General features: G+C 31.7%; 1 protein-coding gene across 1 annotated transcript in view; it reads right to left on the reverse strand.

Annotated features, from left to right (window-relative positions):
- Positions 1-15,588, reverse strand: part of LOC112906544 (lipopolysaccharide-induced tumor necrosis factor-alpha factor homolog) — a 34,434-nt gene extending 18,846 nt beyond the window's left edge. The window contains exons 1-3 of the mRNA XM_025980844.1: positions 15,424-15,588; positions 5,464-5,565; positions 3,003-3,156 (exon numbers count right to left, since the gene is read on the reverse strand). Coding sequence (XP_025836629.1) covers positions 3,003-3,156; positions 5,464-5,548 — 239 coding nt within the window. The 5' untranslated portion in view covers positions 5,549-5,565; positions 15,424-15,588. The remainder of the gene's footprint in view (positions 1-3,002; positions 3,157-5,463; positions 5,566-15,423) is intronic.
- Between the last annotated feature and the right edge of the window lie 393 nt (positions 15,589-15,981).

Here is a 15,981-nt window from a genome sequence, read left to right on the forward strand (position 1 = left end):
TAAATTAAGTGTAAGTAATAAGGAATAAAGTTGTTCTCAAAAAGTGTGTACTGGTTTACTTGCTTGGAAGTGAGCGTGTACAGCCCAATTTAAGAACGCGACATAGTCGCGGGATACAACAATAGGAATTCGATTCTTTACGTTTGCAAATTTTTTTAAACCGCGACACGTCTAATAGGTAGTCCAGTGGACGACGATAGCAATAGCGAATTTTGCTTTAGAATCCTTTCTGGCAGCGCCGACTTTAATAAACATTGTGCACATTTGAGATCGTCGGCACAAAATTAACGTATCGGATTTTGCAGACGGCCTCAAGAGTTGTTTAGTCTCGTTGAGTGAACAGCTTTATACTTTATGTATGTGTTTCGGGGAAGTTCCTACTTGTGTGCCGTGTGAAAATAAAAACAGCACTATTGTTCAGGAAGTGTGGGGTACGGGAATATTGGCAATTATTAGTCAGACATAACACGCGAAAGAAACTACCTCGTCAACCTCGTTCTGAGATCAGCTTCTGTAATTTCAATATATTTTGTTATATGTTTCTCATGAGAGCATTTTTTATGGGAATGAGAACAACCCGTTTTAACAAAAAATTGAACAACAATACATTTAAGCAATACTTCGATAAAATAATATTTCAGCATGTACAATAACCTTTCTTTCATATACCGATATGTAAATTATGAGTAATTCAAGTGCTTCAACTAACAAAAAAATTAGTTTCAAGTGTTTCAAATTTTTTGATGGTGCATTTATTATTTGATTAAAATCCCCTTTTTGTTAATAATAATTTTTATACTTTATTGCAACGTATGAACCTATAAGAATAACCTCTTACTATGAAATTTGTAATAACACGATAGTTTTTTAGCCGTAACTTCCTTAATTTTACAGATATCAAATCACATAAGAATTCAATTTGTAGGCAATTTCAAGGATATCCAATTTTGCACTTAACTGGCTGAAGTGTCGTATTTTGATCTCAGGAAATTAATGACAGACAGATATATTTACGTAGAAGCGTTTACCATCAAAATCTTGTTTTGACAAAAAAAGGACATGTCGCATTGTACGTACATCTATATATATCTACTCCTCATTTTACCTACATGTAATTAAACAGCGCTATTATTTATACTTATAATCGTACTATTTTCTTATTTGTATTAGTCATTCCCATCCGCATTTGATTGTTTTTACATTTTTTAACTTTTTAATTGTTTTTAAAAAATACAGTATCTTCCTTTTTTGACCTAATTGTCTAAAAAACAATGTCGTACCACCAGACGCGAACGCAGAAAATATTTACAAGAGAGGTTATCATAAAAATATTTAAAAAAAGGTACCTACTGTGTATTTTAGAATTGCAGTACACATCAAAATTTGATTTTTAAATTTTATGACGAAATATTGATCATGAAAAAAAAATTGGAAAGAATATTGTAGATGGATAAATACCGATACTGATATGAAATGCCTACACATAAATGTAGAGGTAGGTAATTGAGGGAAAAAAACAGCTTTTACTGAGGGGTGAATGCAAAATTGGAAAATTGGAAAAAATATTGAACATAGCAAAAATAAGTTTAGAATATATTTAAATTAAAAAACATAAACGTAATAATAAAAACGTTTACATTTAGAAAATGACCTTGTCGCTGATAACAACACTGAAAAAGTTTTAAGTATTTTACTATTATTTTCAATTTTTAACTGACGAATTTCTTCACACAGGTATAAATTCTACAAAGCTCTTTCAATGTATATTCTCTTCATAGTTGTATATAAACAATTTAGACTCATTCTAATCAAAAATATATTTTAAAAGTTACAAATAATTATGAAAAATAAAATATAAAATAAAAATGTGCAACTTTCTCATACGTTTCGGGGGGGGGGGGTTAGAAACCTCAAAAACCCCCTGAGTTTGCGCCTGCTTACCACCCTTTCCTAGATAACAAGACTTTTTGAAATAAAATCGGATTTTCTGATTTAATCGTTTAAAAAGTAATGACGTACCTCTTTGGCAGAGTTACGATGCCTTTCCGGAATAAAATCGGATTTTTTGACCTAATTGTTTAAACAACAATGATGCATCACTTGTTCAGAGATGAAAACCCTTTTCGGCTACGTTCGCCAACACAGAAAATTGAAGGTAGATATTAATTTAAAACTAAACCGATAAGCAATTGTAGCGGCCCAATATTACCCTTACTCAAATTTTCGATCGTCTAGAGGAGTGGTGCATATACCCTTTGTCCCCTCTACCCTTAATCTGTTTATAGGTAGGTACTTATTGGAAATTATTCCAAAAGGGTATTGAACATGTAAAATCGATTTGGAAACCTTAGTGGTTTTAATTTTACTTTCAACAATAACAAAAGTTGTTTTTGTATTGCCAAGGTTGATTAATCAATTAAAATGTAATGGATATTATAAAAATGATATGGTAAAGGTTTAGACGATGAAAAGAGGTCTCCCCCACCACTCTACCATAAAAAGTTCGTGGCGGTCTCACCGCATAAAAAGTTATGTTAATTTTCATACACTATAATTCAAATAAAATTCAATAAAATAATTATTTTCAAGCGGTTGGAGGTGGGGGATCGAAAGAGGGTGGTCACTTGAACAAAACCCGATAACCTAACCTAACCTAACCTACCCTATTGATAAAGATATTTAAATAATGTTTTATATAACTTTCTCAATATTTTTATGTATTTTTCATTAGTTTTACCTTTGAATATTGTTTAAGAATGACTATATAAATATTTACATGCCTAGAAATGTATAAAAATTGGCATATTTATTAACTTTGAACCCCCATAACTTTTTATGGGGGTGAGACCGCCACGAACTTTTTATGGTACAGTGGTGGGGGAGACCTCCTGTTTCGATCCCCCTCACCCCCTTCGGGGGTGGGGTCCATCATCTAGGCCTTTACCAATGATATTTTTAATATTTAACTCGCATTTTACGAAAAAAAGTATTTAAATACTTACAAGCAAAGACAAAGTAGTAGTGCAATTAAGTGGGTCTTCGTTGTAGCATTTGCAACTACTTTAGTGCTGATCTGACTGTTGCAGTAAGGACATGTCATCATCTTACTAACCGGTCCAAAAGAACTTTGTGGTGGCGCACTTATAACAGTTGGATCTATAAATACAATACCCACACGATTAAACAGATTCATTAAAGTTGTACTTTAAAAAGTGTAATGTACCTCTGTGTTTTAATATATTTTTTATACATTATATTCGAATTATTATTATTAACTGATATATTATTTCACATAATGATGTATTTAGTAACAAGGAACAACACTCTGAATGGCAGTCATTGAACAAACATTCAGGGCCGTCTTTAACCTATTGGAGGCCCTGGGCACATAAGCCTACCGGGGCCCCTACAGCTTTGACAGAGAATTATTTTGGTTTGTTATTTGTTTCTTTACATTCACATAAATGAATAGATAATTGTAATATGACTCTAAAGTAGTAACTCTAATATCATTCTCAGGTTGGTACTTAAAATTGTTTTTTTTGAAAAGGCACCCTTCTAGTTTTCAGATATACAAAATCGTCAACCGGTTGTTCAAACTCTTTCTCTTTGAGCATATCCCATTCTATGGACTGATCAATCTTTCTTGAAGCATTGTTCGTCTTAACTTATTTTTTATTCTTTTCCGTTTAAAGAAGGAGCATTCGTCACTATAGTTAGTTACCATCATGTTTAAAAAGATTCTCAATGCAATTTCTACATTTGGAAATGTGTCTCAAACTCGGTTTTTTATCAAAACTTTGCCAAATACAGACATTCTATTTTTAACTCTTTCTCGTTGACATCTTTATAGCAGCAAATTATTTGCAACTTTCTCTCTGGATTTGGAGTTTTCAAACGAAAAACAAAAACTCAATCGTTGTTTTAGATGCACGCTTGTGATATCACTTATGGGAAGTAAGATATTTCTACTTTAATATCTCTTCCCAACTTAGTTGGACTATCGGTGCAGTTATCAAAAAATGTCTGGCGCGAACTTCTAAGTCTTATTCTTTGAGACAAGTCCTTGTAGTCAGATTCTGTATTTTTCTCTTTGGAGAGCGATTGGAAATAATACAATTCCAGAATATATAAATGTTTGAAGAATCACAAAAAGCGATTATGCAAGTAAATATTCTAACAGCAATTATTGATTAATTTTCTTAAAATAATTATCGGCTTATGGTTGGCGAATGGATCTGACAGGAACTGTATAGGGGGCCTCCGTTGATCGTGGGGCCCTGGGCACTTGCCCAGAGTGCCCAATGGAAAAACATCGGCAAGTTCTAGTTTTAGGGAAATGCGAAGTTTAGCTCAGGATAGGAAAGAGTGGAGGTACGTGTCCAACCAGTCTTAGGACTGATGACCTTATGATGATGATGATGATGATNAACTTTGTATATGTCTTCATTAGGCCTAGCCTGACACATATTTCCTCTATGACTTTTATGATTTTGGAGCGTTTTCCCTTTAAATTTTCCGAAACATGTAAAAAAATTAAAACTACTGTTTATTTGTTTAATTGGATATCCTAAAAACTTCAACCAAAACGCTAAAATAATGTTCTCTGACAAATAATATAAACCATTTAAAATGTTCAACACCTCGAATATGTCGAAAAAAACGACTATAAAAAAAATTATCAATAACCAGCTGATTATCACACTATCTTATATTTGAACGCAGCAAAATCAGCTTTTTTTATTGTCTGATGGAGATAGTTCTCCTATTTTCCAGTCTGACGCGTCAAAGTAGTTGATTTCATGAGTATAAAAAAATTTATTAGTAACATTTTTCTTTTAAATTTTTGTTTTTTAAATGAAATGCAGAATACAACAAATAAATTGTCTGACAGTGACACAGGGCCATTTACGTGAAAATGGTAAATAAATACTTTTTTAAATTTAAATTAATCTAACGTCAGTAATCATTAAATAATTTAATGTTATTTATTAACCAAAAAAAAAAAATAAAACAAAAACAATTAAAAGATTGTTTTTCTGATTTTGAATATGTCAAACTTCGCGCTTATAGTAAATACAATTTATCAAAATTAATATTGCAGCTCAGCTGAGGGTATTCACGTAGACATAATATCGAAATAATGAATTATGCTAAAATTAAAGTCAGTCAGTAAAAACCTAGCCGTCAATATCTTTCAATACCTTACTAATTCTTACTAGTTCTGCCAATTCTACAAGTTCTAAGATTGCTAATTCTGTCAATTCAATCAAATTTCAACGTTAACCAGAAACAGTGTGAGTATACCTTGTTAAGTGTAGTCTAAATAAATAAAACTATTACAAAAGCAAGTGTATACTTTTTCCACTTATTTACGGTAAGAAGAACAGGATCCATTACAAAAGTACAAACAGTTGTTTTAAGTTTTGTACTAAAAGTTGTTTTTTATAAAAAGGTGCTTACTGTGCATTTGGAGAGGTGGAGCAAAGCCAGGAGGCGGATAACTTCCTGCAGGCGTGGTATTAAAAGTCGGAGTGTCTTTAACCATTATTTCGTCTAATTAATCTAAAAAGAAATTATTAGTGATAAAAAATACTGAAATTATTAAGATTATTCTTACGAGAATTAAACCAAATATGTATACTAAAAAGATATTATAAATGATTCTTAGTTGAAAACATCACATACACTTTATAAAAAAAAACCAAATACTCACTCCTCAGTTGTTTTTTTTTAAGCTCTGTAGAGTATTAAATTTTACTAGTGCGCATAGTCAATATCTTGCAATTCTGCTGTATTTTTTCAAGTGTATCAATTAAACAAATTTTATTTCTTAAAGATAAACGAAAAATTAGATGTATTTGCTTACATTTTTCTATATGTTCATAAACTATTTGCTAAAAATGATCCGAAGAGCGATATATGTATTTTAAAGCTAAGATAAAAACATACGTTTACAAAAAAGGTGGTACCCAGTAGAATTAGAGTTATGTTTGTAAGCGGTGACGTATTTTAAAATTTAGCCCTGATAAAAACATTATTTTATTTGATTAATTAATTCATTTATTTTTATGGTAAAGGTGCAATTTATGTTGCTCTCTATAAATTGCTTTGGAGTGTTGTAATGGGCCCAACACAGTGAATACATACTATATGTACGAGGGTGGATTGATAAGTTTCCGGCCTAACCAAGAGATGACGCCACTAGGCCTACCTTGAGGTGACATTCTATAGTACCATCCTTGGATAGCTTGTAGCTATAGTTTCAGCCNAAGAAATATTTGAAGTAGTGTTATAAAGTTGAATTTAACAAAGGAACAAAGAAATTTAGAAACTTGAAATGTAACAATACTAAATCTCACTAAACGGAAAAGTTTTCGAATTAAAATAATTGTATAAAATATAGATAATTATTAGGACTAAACACATTAGTATACACTAGTTCTTTCGTAGTTTAGTGGTCAGACCATTGTCGCGTATACCTTATGGTCCCGGCTTCGATAGGATAAACTATTCTAGGGTCACTCTGATTACTAATTCACCTACCGCATTTGCTATACAATAGAACCATGATAACTTAAACCTCAATAACGTAATAACCTCTATAAATTCATAAAATTTTGTGTTCCCTTCTCCTCGGAGTCCAAAAGTTCTATTACTTAAAATGAAAACCCTCTATAGCTTAAACGAATAATTTGGGCATCGCACCTCAGTAAGCAGTGAAAAGTGGTTTGAATCGGGAGAAAGTCACGAATTGCTGAATTTCCTAATTTAGAAAAATGCTTGTTGTTTACATGGTTTAGACAGTGTAGAAATATGTAAAAACATTAGTGGTAGTGGACCTTTACTTAAGGAAAAAGGTGAAGAGTTTGCCAAGTCACTGGAAATTTTAAAACTAAAACTTAAATCCTTAGTAAGTACAAACCTCAATGACTCAAATTATTTTACGTTTCCATTGGTCTTTATTTTATCGAGGTTCTACTGTATTACATACTAGCGACTCGCCCCGGCTTCGCACGGGTAATAATTGTTATTTTCCTCGCTACTAATCATAAAGTGTTATAGGTACCGCTGCAACCGCTATGTCCTTGCATTTTAAATCTTCGAAAATATTCATTTAAATTACATGCTGTAAAGGGCCATATTGATCTATATTAAATGCACACTCTATTCAAGGTAATTAATTGGATAAGAATGAATGGTTGTATTGCTTAAAATCGCTTCGTAAATAAGCCATCATTTATCGTAAAAAGTAAAGGATAAAAACGGTGATGCCGAATTCCCTCCCGCAGGTAGTTTTAGTTAAAATATAGATGTCGAATTACTACTGGCCGAGTTCCCTCCCGTTCATATCAACTCCGATAATTAAGTTAACGACTACTTACCGATTTTATTTATCGAAAATAAATATATATTTATAGTGCACTTCAGTACTTCAGTAAATTAAAGATAAAATAATTTCAGAAAGAAAACACATATCAGTTATGAAATNTGAGGAAATAAAAAAAAAAATTTTTAAAAACCTTGTTTTTCTTGGTCAGGCCGGAAACTTATCAATCCACCCTCGTAATGTAAACAATCTATAGTTGAGGCGATCAAAATTGGCATAGTCCTTAAAGAATTTTCTGTGTTTTCATGTTTCCACTTGGCACTACGCTGCGTTTTGAACACGCCCTTGTTATGTTACTAAATGCTTCATAAGTAGTACTGACAGAATGATACGAGATTATATTTGTTACGCGATTACTCCGTCAATATGAATTGATTTTGATGATTATTTTATTTTGTTTTTGAAAATATAAAAAAACAATATATAAGTACATACTAAAAATTAAAAAACAAAGTTAATTTTTGGAAAAAAAAAACAAAAACCGATTTCAAGACTACACCTACATGTACAAACTTAAATTAAAAAGTAAAAAATCATGTTTTAATTACGTCAAAGTAAAGTGCATTACACAAAAATCGGCAAAATCATTGATACTTATATACATTTACAATTTATAATCAGTTATTTTTGGAGTCGGTGCCAGCCAAAGTAAAAATAACCTTAATAGATATCTACTGATTAATCAATTAATATACGAATGCGGAAATACAGATTAGATAAAAGAAATCGAACAATATTTTGTTGCAAAGGCTGGATTAAAATGTCCCTCTCCAAAAATATTAATGTGAAAATTCATTTTCAATTTTACCTCAAGTTAATGAGGAAAAATTTGTTACTGTTGTCACACCCTCGCCGGGAATCGAACCCACGACCTTTGTTTTATACATTGGTGTTTTTGTGCAGTCGTGAGATAAAAAATTATCCGGAGACCACTCGGAAGTTGCGTTACTGAACTACCGTTCTACTAGAATGTTTTAAATAAAACTAGTAGCGAATTTGAGTTGATGCGTTTAATGAGAATGTTTCTTACATACTAACTAACAAAATTAAACTTACTTAAAAACTAGAGAACAACTAAGAAAGGGGGTGGAGTCTAAATGAAAGATATGGTGGTGGATAAATATAGGAATTTCCGTCATATACGAAAGGGTGTTGAGTACAACCAGATATAGAAAAGTTCTAGAAACAGGTATCAAAGAGCTAACTAACATTTATACTACCAGGAATTATTGAATTTATCACGTACATTTTGTCTGTATGACAATGAAATAAAAGGAAGGAATTTATGACCTAAAATGCTTGAAGAAATGTTTGAAGTAGTGTTATAAAGTTGAACTTAACAAAGGAACAAAGAAATTTAGAAACTTGAAATGTAATGAAAGTAATTAACAATACTAAATCTCAATAAAAGGAAGGAATTTATGATCTAAAATGTTTGAAGAAATATTTGAAGTAGTGTTATAAAGTTGAATTTAACAAAGGAACAAAGAAATTTAGAAACTTGAAATGTAATCAAAGTAATTAACAATACTAAATCTCACTAAACGGAAAAGTTTTCGAATTAAAATAATTGTATAAAATAGAGATAATTACTAGCACTTAACACCCCTATTCCGGTATGTTTGTATTTGAAGAAGTTTCACTTCAGTAGCGTGTTGTATAATTACACGTTGTATTTTTTTTTTGTATACAGAAGAAGGATATTTTACAAGAGTGGTATACCTATTCCGCTTCAATAATAAAAAAAACTTATACTAATAAAATTTGAAATTAATTATTAACTTTACATCATTTTTTGAATGGGTGCATTATATTCTTTAAAAAATGACCAGTCTCTCGTAACAGTACGGTAAAAATGCAAAAAGCTCGAATAAGCTACTTCGGTCTGTGGTTTAAGCAAACCGCAAGAGAACTGTTTTGTTAAAATAAATACGTACATATTGACCACAAAAAGATAATAAACACATAATTGAATGCCTTTTAAATGAAAAAAGTAATTACTGCAGAATATGACAGGTACAATGATCTCCAGATAAGAAAAGAGCAAAACGCATTGTAAAAAGAATATTGTTGATATTTAACATAAACTAAAAAAATAAAACTTTTTTTTTAATTTATGGTTAATTTAGTCTGTGGCATTCATTTTTTAATCTGTCTCCCTTGTCGCGCCTATAATAATCTGAGACTTATTATAACATTCATTTACATTTGAAATTGTTATGCCTCCTACAGCCACTAAATATTTAAAAATCTTTTTCTAATATCGTGGTTCTTAAACTTTTCCTCTTCCACTTACTTTTAAAAGGTATAATAAATAATCTAGCAATATATTGATACCGGATCATCGTCTGATCCACGTACAGATCACGCGTGGAGCAGCGATGGCCGCTACGGTTGCTACATACGTAATACAATAATAGTAAGATGTCCCGATCTCCGAAAATAGTCCACGTGGAGTTGATTGACAGCTACGATTTTGACAAACCTAATACTATTATATTTAATACAGTCCGATTCCTGAAAACACTCTATGTAGACTTGATTGACAACTATAACCGTTATAAATGTCAAGTAATAATTAGAATTCTCGGAAATTGTCCACGTGGAGTCGAATCCACGTAACCGACTTATGAACTTATTATGTAATATTTATGTTTCCTCGTTCTTTCTTTCTAATCACCAATTAAGAAAAACTCCAGAAATCAAATAAAAGGGCGGGACAGTACGAGACAAATCAGAGGAGAGCTCTNCACTACCTTAACAAATTCAATGTTTAGAAATTCATATGCGTCTAGCTTTTTGATGCAATCATCCAGAAAAAACTTTATTAGTTTTAGTTTGTCTTGTATTTGACCAATAGAAGGGTAGTCCGATAAAATTATAATTGTTATTGTGGTGTCTATAATATATGAAATAATATGTGATGTGAGGCTGTATTATTTAAACAACTCTTTATCACTTTATAGTGGTAATTAGCACTCAAGGTCCGCCGCCGTTGGGAGGCAATTGATGTATAATTAGGAGGGAATTCGACATATCAAAAATTTTAACCCTAATTAAAAACAGGTATATGGGAGGGAACTAGGTATTATCCGATAAAAACTGGTTATTGTGGTTATCCCTTAGAGATAAACATATACCATCGCGGACTTTTTTGTAGACCTTTTTAAGGTGTACAATACTGTAGTACATTATTTTGATCTATCTCGTAGGGTTCAGCCAGCGTTTGCAATGTAAGCGCAAAAAAATGTGTTTATTTACGACATCACATTACAAACCTCTAAAATTATCAGTGTTTCTCTACTATATTATGCATGTATTATACATACAAACCTTCCTCTTGAATCACTCTATCTATTAAAAACAAAACGCATCAAAATCAGTTGCGTAGTTTTGAAGATATAAATATAAATATGGACAGACAGACAGCGGGAAGCGACTTTGTTCTATACTATGTAGTTAAGTATTGTATTATTTATTGTTTAATCGTAAGTGTGCTATAAGAGTTCACTTATTAGGGAAATGATAAATAGGTACTTTTCTCTGGTTGTAGGTTAAGTGGAGACATTACTAATTACACAGCACTTTTAATAACATTAACTTTATCTTTCGTAATAGTTTTTCTGAAAGTAAAAAGTTGTCGAGTTATTTGTACAAGTCGATATATTTCTGAATGGTCGACAATTACTTATATTATTTTACAGAACATTAAGGGTCCATTGCAGGTACTTATACATTTTGTCATTCCCATTCCCATCGTAGTTACATAGAGCTAGATATAAATCAAAATTTTTTAATTGATTAAAAATTAAGTCTGACATTCTGAATAATGATTTTCTGCAGACAGATCAATTGAAACAAACGTATTATTAACTGGATAATATATCATTTACCCTTTGATACCACGGAAGTTCCTTATTTTTAGTCGATTTAAAAAAAAATGTCTGTCGGGTAATTCATATGTTTGGTACATTTTCCTGCAATTTAAACTGCTATAATTTCCGCGTCCAACATGTCGAAACAGAATGATCAATAATAGCACAAAGGTTTTAAATGACATTACTGTTATTGTATATGGACGTAATCGAAAGAAGAAAGAATTTTTCACAATTTCAAAATATGGGACCATACACGAAAAGTAGCTGCAATATTGAAGTATTTTGTTTTCGGGAAAAATGGCTTAAAAAGTTTGCTCATTCTTGCCAAATATAAGTTTAATCGAAATATTTTCAAACAGAATTTATTCCCTTTCAAAAAAGGTCGTCAGTGACATCTAAATTTAACGAAGAATTCAAGTATGTATATAAAATATTTGTAGAAGAGATATGCACGAGCTTCCCGTTCATACTGTAGCGATCACGAGCGTGATTGTGTCCGATCGGGCATACGTGTGTGTGAGTGGCTTATCGATTCGCCGACTAGCCGCGGGCGCTTTTCTTCATGTACGCCGTATCTCTAAACGTGTATGTCGTACCTGCGTTCCGGTAAAGCAATTAGACCGTTCAAATAAAACGAGACTTCTCTGGACGGCTGGAGAATGTTCCCGAAAGGAGGCAAGGGAGTATAAAAAGGAAGAGACGATCGCCGAAGTGGAGTAGAAATAAATGGACCGTTGCAGAGGTGAATCAAGAGATAAATTGACAGTGATAGAAGTAAAATAAATAGAACAGTGAATAGTAACAGTAGTGTAAATAAATAGAATAATTACCGAAGTTTAGTAATAATTTAATAGTGTTTTCAAGTTTAATAGTAATTAGTGCAAATAAATACTTTTCTTCTTAAAAGTTATTTTTTTTTAACCCACGAACATTACAATACTTTCAGTGTGTTAATTACATACAGGGTGTTAGACAATTAATGACGGATTTGGTCAACTTCAAACAATCGTAAGAAATTTTTTCAAATTGAACACTCTGTATGTATTTACATAGCTACTCATTGAGAATTGTTGGATCAAAACTGCATTGGATAATTATTTCATTGTCAGAATTTTAAATACTAGCCGTCTAAACTGTAAGCAGATATTTCCGAAGTAGTTTTTCTTTAGTAATCGCCATGGTGATAAAGCTATAAATACATATAACATAAACGAATAATGTTACACAAAATATAACTGAGTGCTGTGGAGCGTAACAGTTAAGCCCCCAAAATTCCATAAAACCTTTAGAAAATTAAACGTGTTTCGATATCCAAGGTGTCACCCTCAGTTTTATAATTTCTCAATCACGGCTTCTCATTTACTCATAAATGTAGCAATTACTGCAGACTATTTATCTTATCGATCAAATAATAACGTATTTACAAAATTGAAATAAACAAGGTGTGAAAATATAAGTGGATTAACACATAACCAGAACCCTGTCAAGGATAACAAAAAAAATATTAATCGATATCTGGAAAGATTAAAATCAATTCCGTGTATCTGTGTTATTTTTATAATTTGCTAATTTGATGCCACTTACTCTCACTCACAAGGTTGTCGAAAAATTAATATAACAAGTTAGGTAATTACCTGCCTATGCGGTTACGTTATGGTAAATTTAGATTATACAGTAGAACCTCGATAAGATAAAGACCAAGGGAAACGTAAAATCATTTCAGACATTGAGGTTTTTACTTAGTAAGGGTTCAAGTTTAAGCTTTCAAATTATGGATTTCCAGTGACTTAGCAAACTTTTCAGCTTTTTCCTTTAGTATAGATCCACTCACACTAATGCTTTTATTTCTACACTGTCTAATCATGTAAACAACAAGCATTTTTCTAAATTAGGAAATTCAGCAATTCGTCGTCCTTTACATACAAGACTTTCTCCCTATTCAAACCACTTTTCACTGCTTACTGAGGTGCGATGCCCAAATTATTCGTTTAAGTTATAGAGGGTTTTTATTTTAAGTAATAGAAGTTTTGGACTCCGAGGGGAAGGGAACACAAAATTTTTTAAAAAATTTATTGAGGTTATTACGCTATCGAGGTTTAAGTTATCAAGGTTCTACTCTATTAAGATTTCTTTCAAATATATATTACAAGTTACTAAATTTCAAGTCACTTATTATTATTTGTTTTTTACACCGATTATCTTATAATAGTCCAGGTACTATGGGCGGTAAATTTTTTACGGAGTTTTGTTCGGAAGATTCTCCTGAATACAATGATATACCTAGATTATCATCCGGTCGGGTAATGTTTAAATCACGTTTGTTTAAACAAATGGCAAAACAACAACTTCGTTTAGCCAGAATATTTTTTTTATATTCTTTGGTTTAATCTTGATAAAAAAGGTCTATTTTTTTTGTAAAGATAATATTTTCCGAGTTATGAATTTTTGAAAGCCTGAATGTACATGAAAATTACTATTTTCTGTTTCAAAAAAGTCATTAAAAAATATGTTTTATAGAGGCTAATATTTTATGTATCACTACATAGTACAAAACAAAGTCGCTTTCCCGCTGTCTGTCCCTATGTATGCTTAAATCTTTAAAACTACGCAACGGATTTTGATGCGGGTTTTTTTAAAAGATAGAGTGATTCAAGAGGAAGGTTTATATGTATAATACATGCATAATATAGTAGAGAAATACTGATAATTTTAGAGGTTTCTAATGATATGTAAATAAACACATTTTTTTGCGCTTACATTGCAAACGCTGGCTGAACCCTACGAGATAGATCAGAATAATGTACTACAATATTGTACATCGTAAAAGGGTCTACAAAAAAGTCGGCGAAGGTATATGTCTATCTCTTAGGGATAATTCACAATAACCATTTTTATCCTTTACTTTTTATGAGAAATAATGACTTATTTACGAAGAAATTGTAGGCAAAACAGCATTAATTCTTATCCAATTAAATACCTTCAATACATTGTGCATTTAATATAGATCAATATGGCCCTTTACAGCATGTAATTTAAATGAATATTTTCGAAAATATTACAGATTAAAAATGCAGGGACATAGCGGTTGCGGCGGTACCGGCCGGTTTGTATTGTCTAATGACAAAAAGCTGTGAATGTTGTATAAAAAGACATTCTGTAGTATATTTAGTATGTTCAGTGGGTATCTTTTGAAGATTTCCCTTTTTCGATAATAATCTAAACAAAACAAAAATATATTTAGTATCAGCGTTGCACCCGTGCGAAGCTGGGGCGGGTCACTAGTATTTAATAAATTGCATCAACGAAATTTCTTTTCTTTCTATTAAATGATTTTATAATTTAATTATTTAAAACGCATGTTGGCTGCAAGGCGCTAACATAAGATGCGCGAGTGGAAGAAAGACAGCAGACAGTACGTAGTCAGTGGAAATGTGTATATACGTAATAAAAAATCTTTTAATAGAAAAAAGAAAAATTTCTTTGATGCAATTTTTTGAATATGGTTTATTAAATATATATAAAATATCAGCTTCTAAAAAGAAACAGACTTTTTAATAATTTTTTGCAACAAAAAATTACGATTTTCATGTATATTCCAATTCAGACTCAAAAATTCATAACTCCTCGGAAGATATTAACCTACAAAGAGAAACTTCAGACCTTTTTTATCGAGATTAAACCAAAGAATATAAAAAAATTGTTTCGGCCAAAAAAGTTGTTTTTTGCCATTTATTGAAACAATCGTGATTTAAACAATACCCTACCAGTGGCAACTTATATCGCAGTATTCAGAAGAATCTTCCGAACAAAACTGCGTAAAAAAATTTAATCCGAATAATTTTTCCCACTCATTCGCCTATATTGCCTGAACTAAAATGATTACGTTTTTACGAGCTAAAAAAGCTGGTTCGGCTAATACAATACAATCAATTTTTAATTAAGTAAAACAAACTGTAACAATGAATTAATGTAAATATTCTTGATATTACAAAAACATTATATACGGTTGCTTTATAAAATTATTTCTAATATCTAATAGACGTATGTAGGTATGTATAATGTATATTTCACATTTACCTGGTTATGAAACTGGTAAGTGTATTTAACGACTACTGTTCGATTATTTATGATAAAAACATTAAGAAATAAACGTACCTTAAAGAACAAACAATAAATGTTTTTTCCTTGAAGTAATACTGTGTACAACTATTTCGAAAGTCGTGAACTATTTTATTTTTTATGTCGTTCTTTTATTTTATAGCACCTCACTTATCTCTGCAACGATAAACCGTGGATTCCCCTGTGCTGGTCTGTGCACGCAATCGCTCCCATTTATCGCATTGTCCCCATACGTACGGATAATTTGTCAACCAACCAAATTCGAACATTCTTTCAACCGCCAGGACTCACATACCAATCAAATTCAAATGTCAGCAAATATACACAGGTGCGGTTTAAGGCTCTCAGCCGCCCTACGCCAGGGGCAGATTAAGGCGGATTCTCACTATAAATACGTTCCGTTTCCGAGTCCGTCTGCCTTGGTCCAAGTTTTTCTGTGGTTTCCTTGGATCACTTAGACAAATGCTGAGGTAGTAATATTCCACAGATAATCTTTCATTCTCTTCTGTCTTCATTTCGTCCGTCTCATCTTTCTCACCCGAACCACCACCCACCCATTCCCACGATTCCTGAAAGCAGGCTGAAGAGGGCCTT

The sequence above is a fragment of the Agrilus planipennis genome, unplaced genomic scaffold (assembly GCF_000699045.2).
Source record: "Agrilus planipennis isolate EAB-ADULT unplaced genomic scaffold, Apla_2.0 scaffold4, whole genome shotgun sequence".
Classification (NCBI taxonomy): domain Eukaryota; kingdom Metazoa; phylum Arthropoda; class Insecta; order Coleoptera; family Buprestidae; genus Agrilus; species Agrilus planipennis.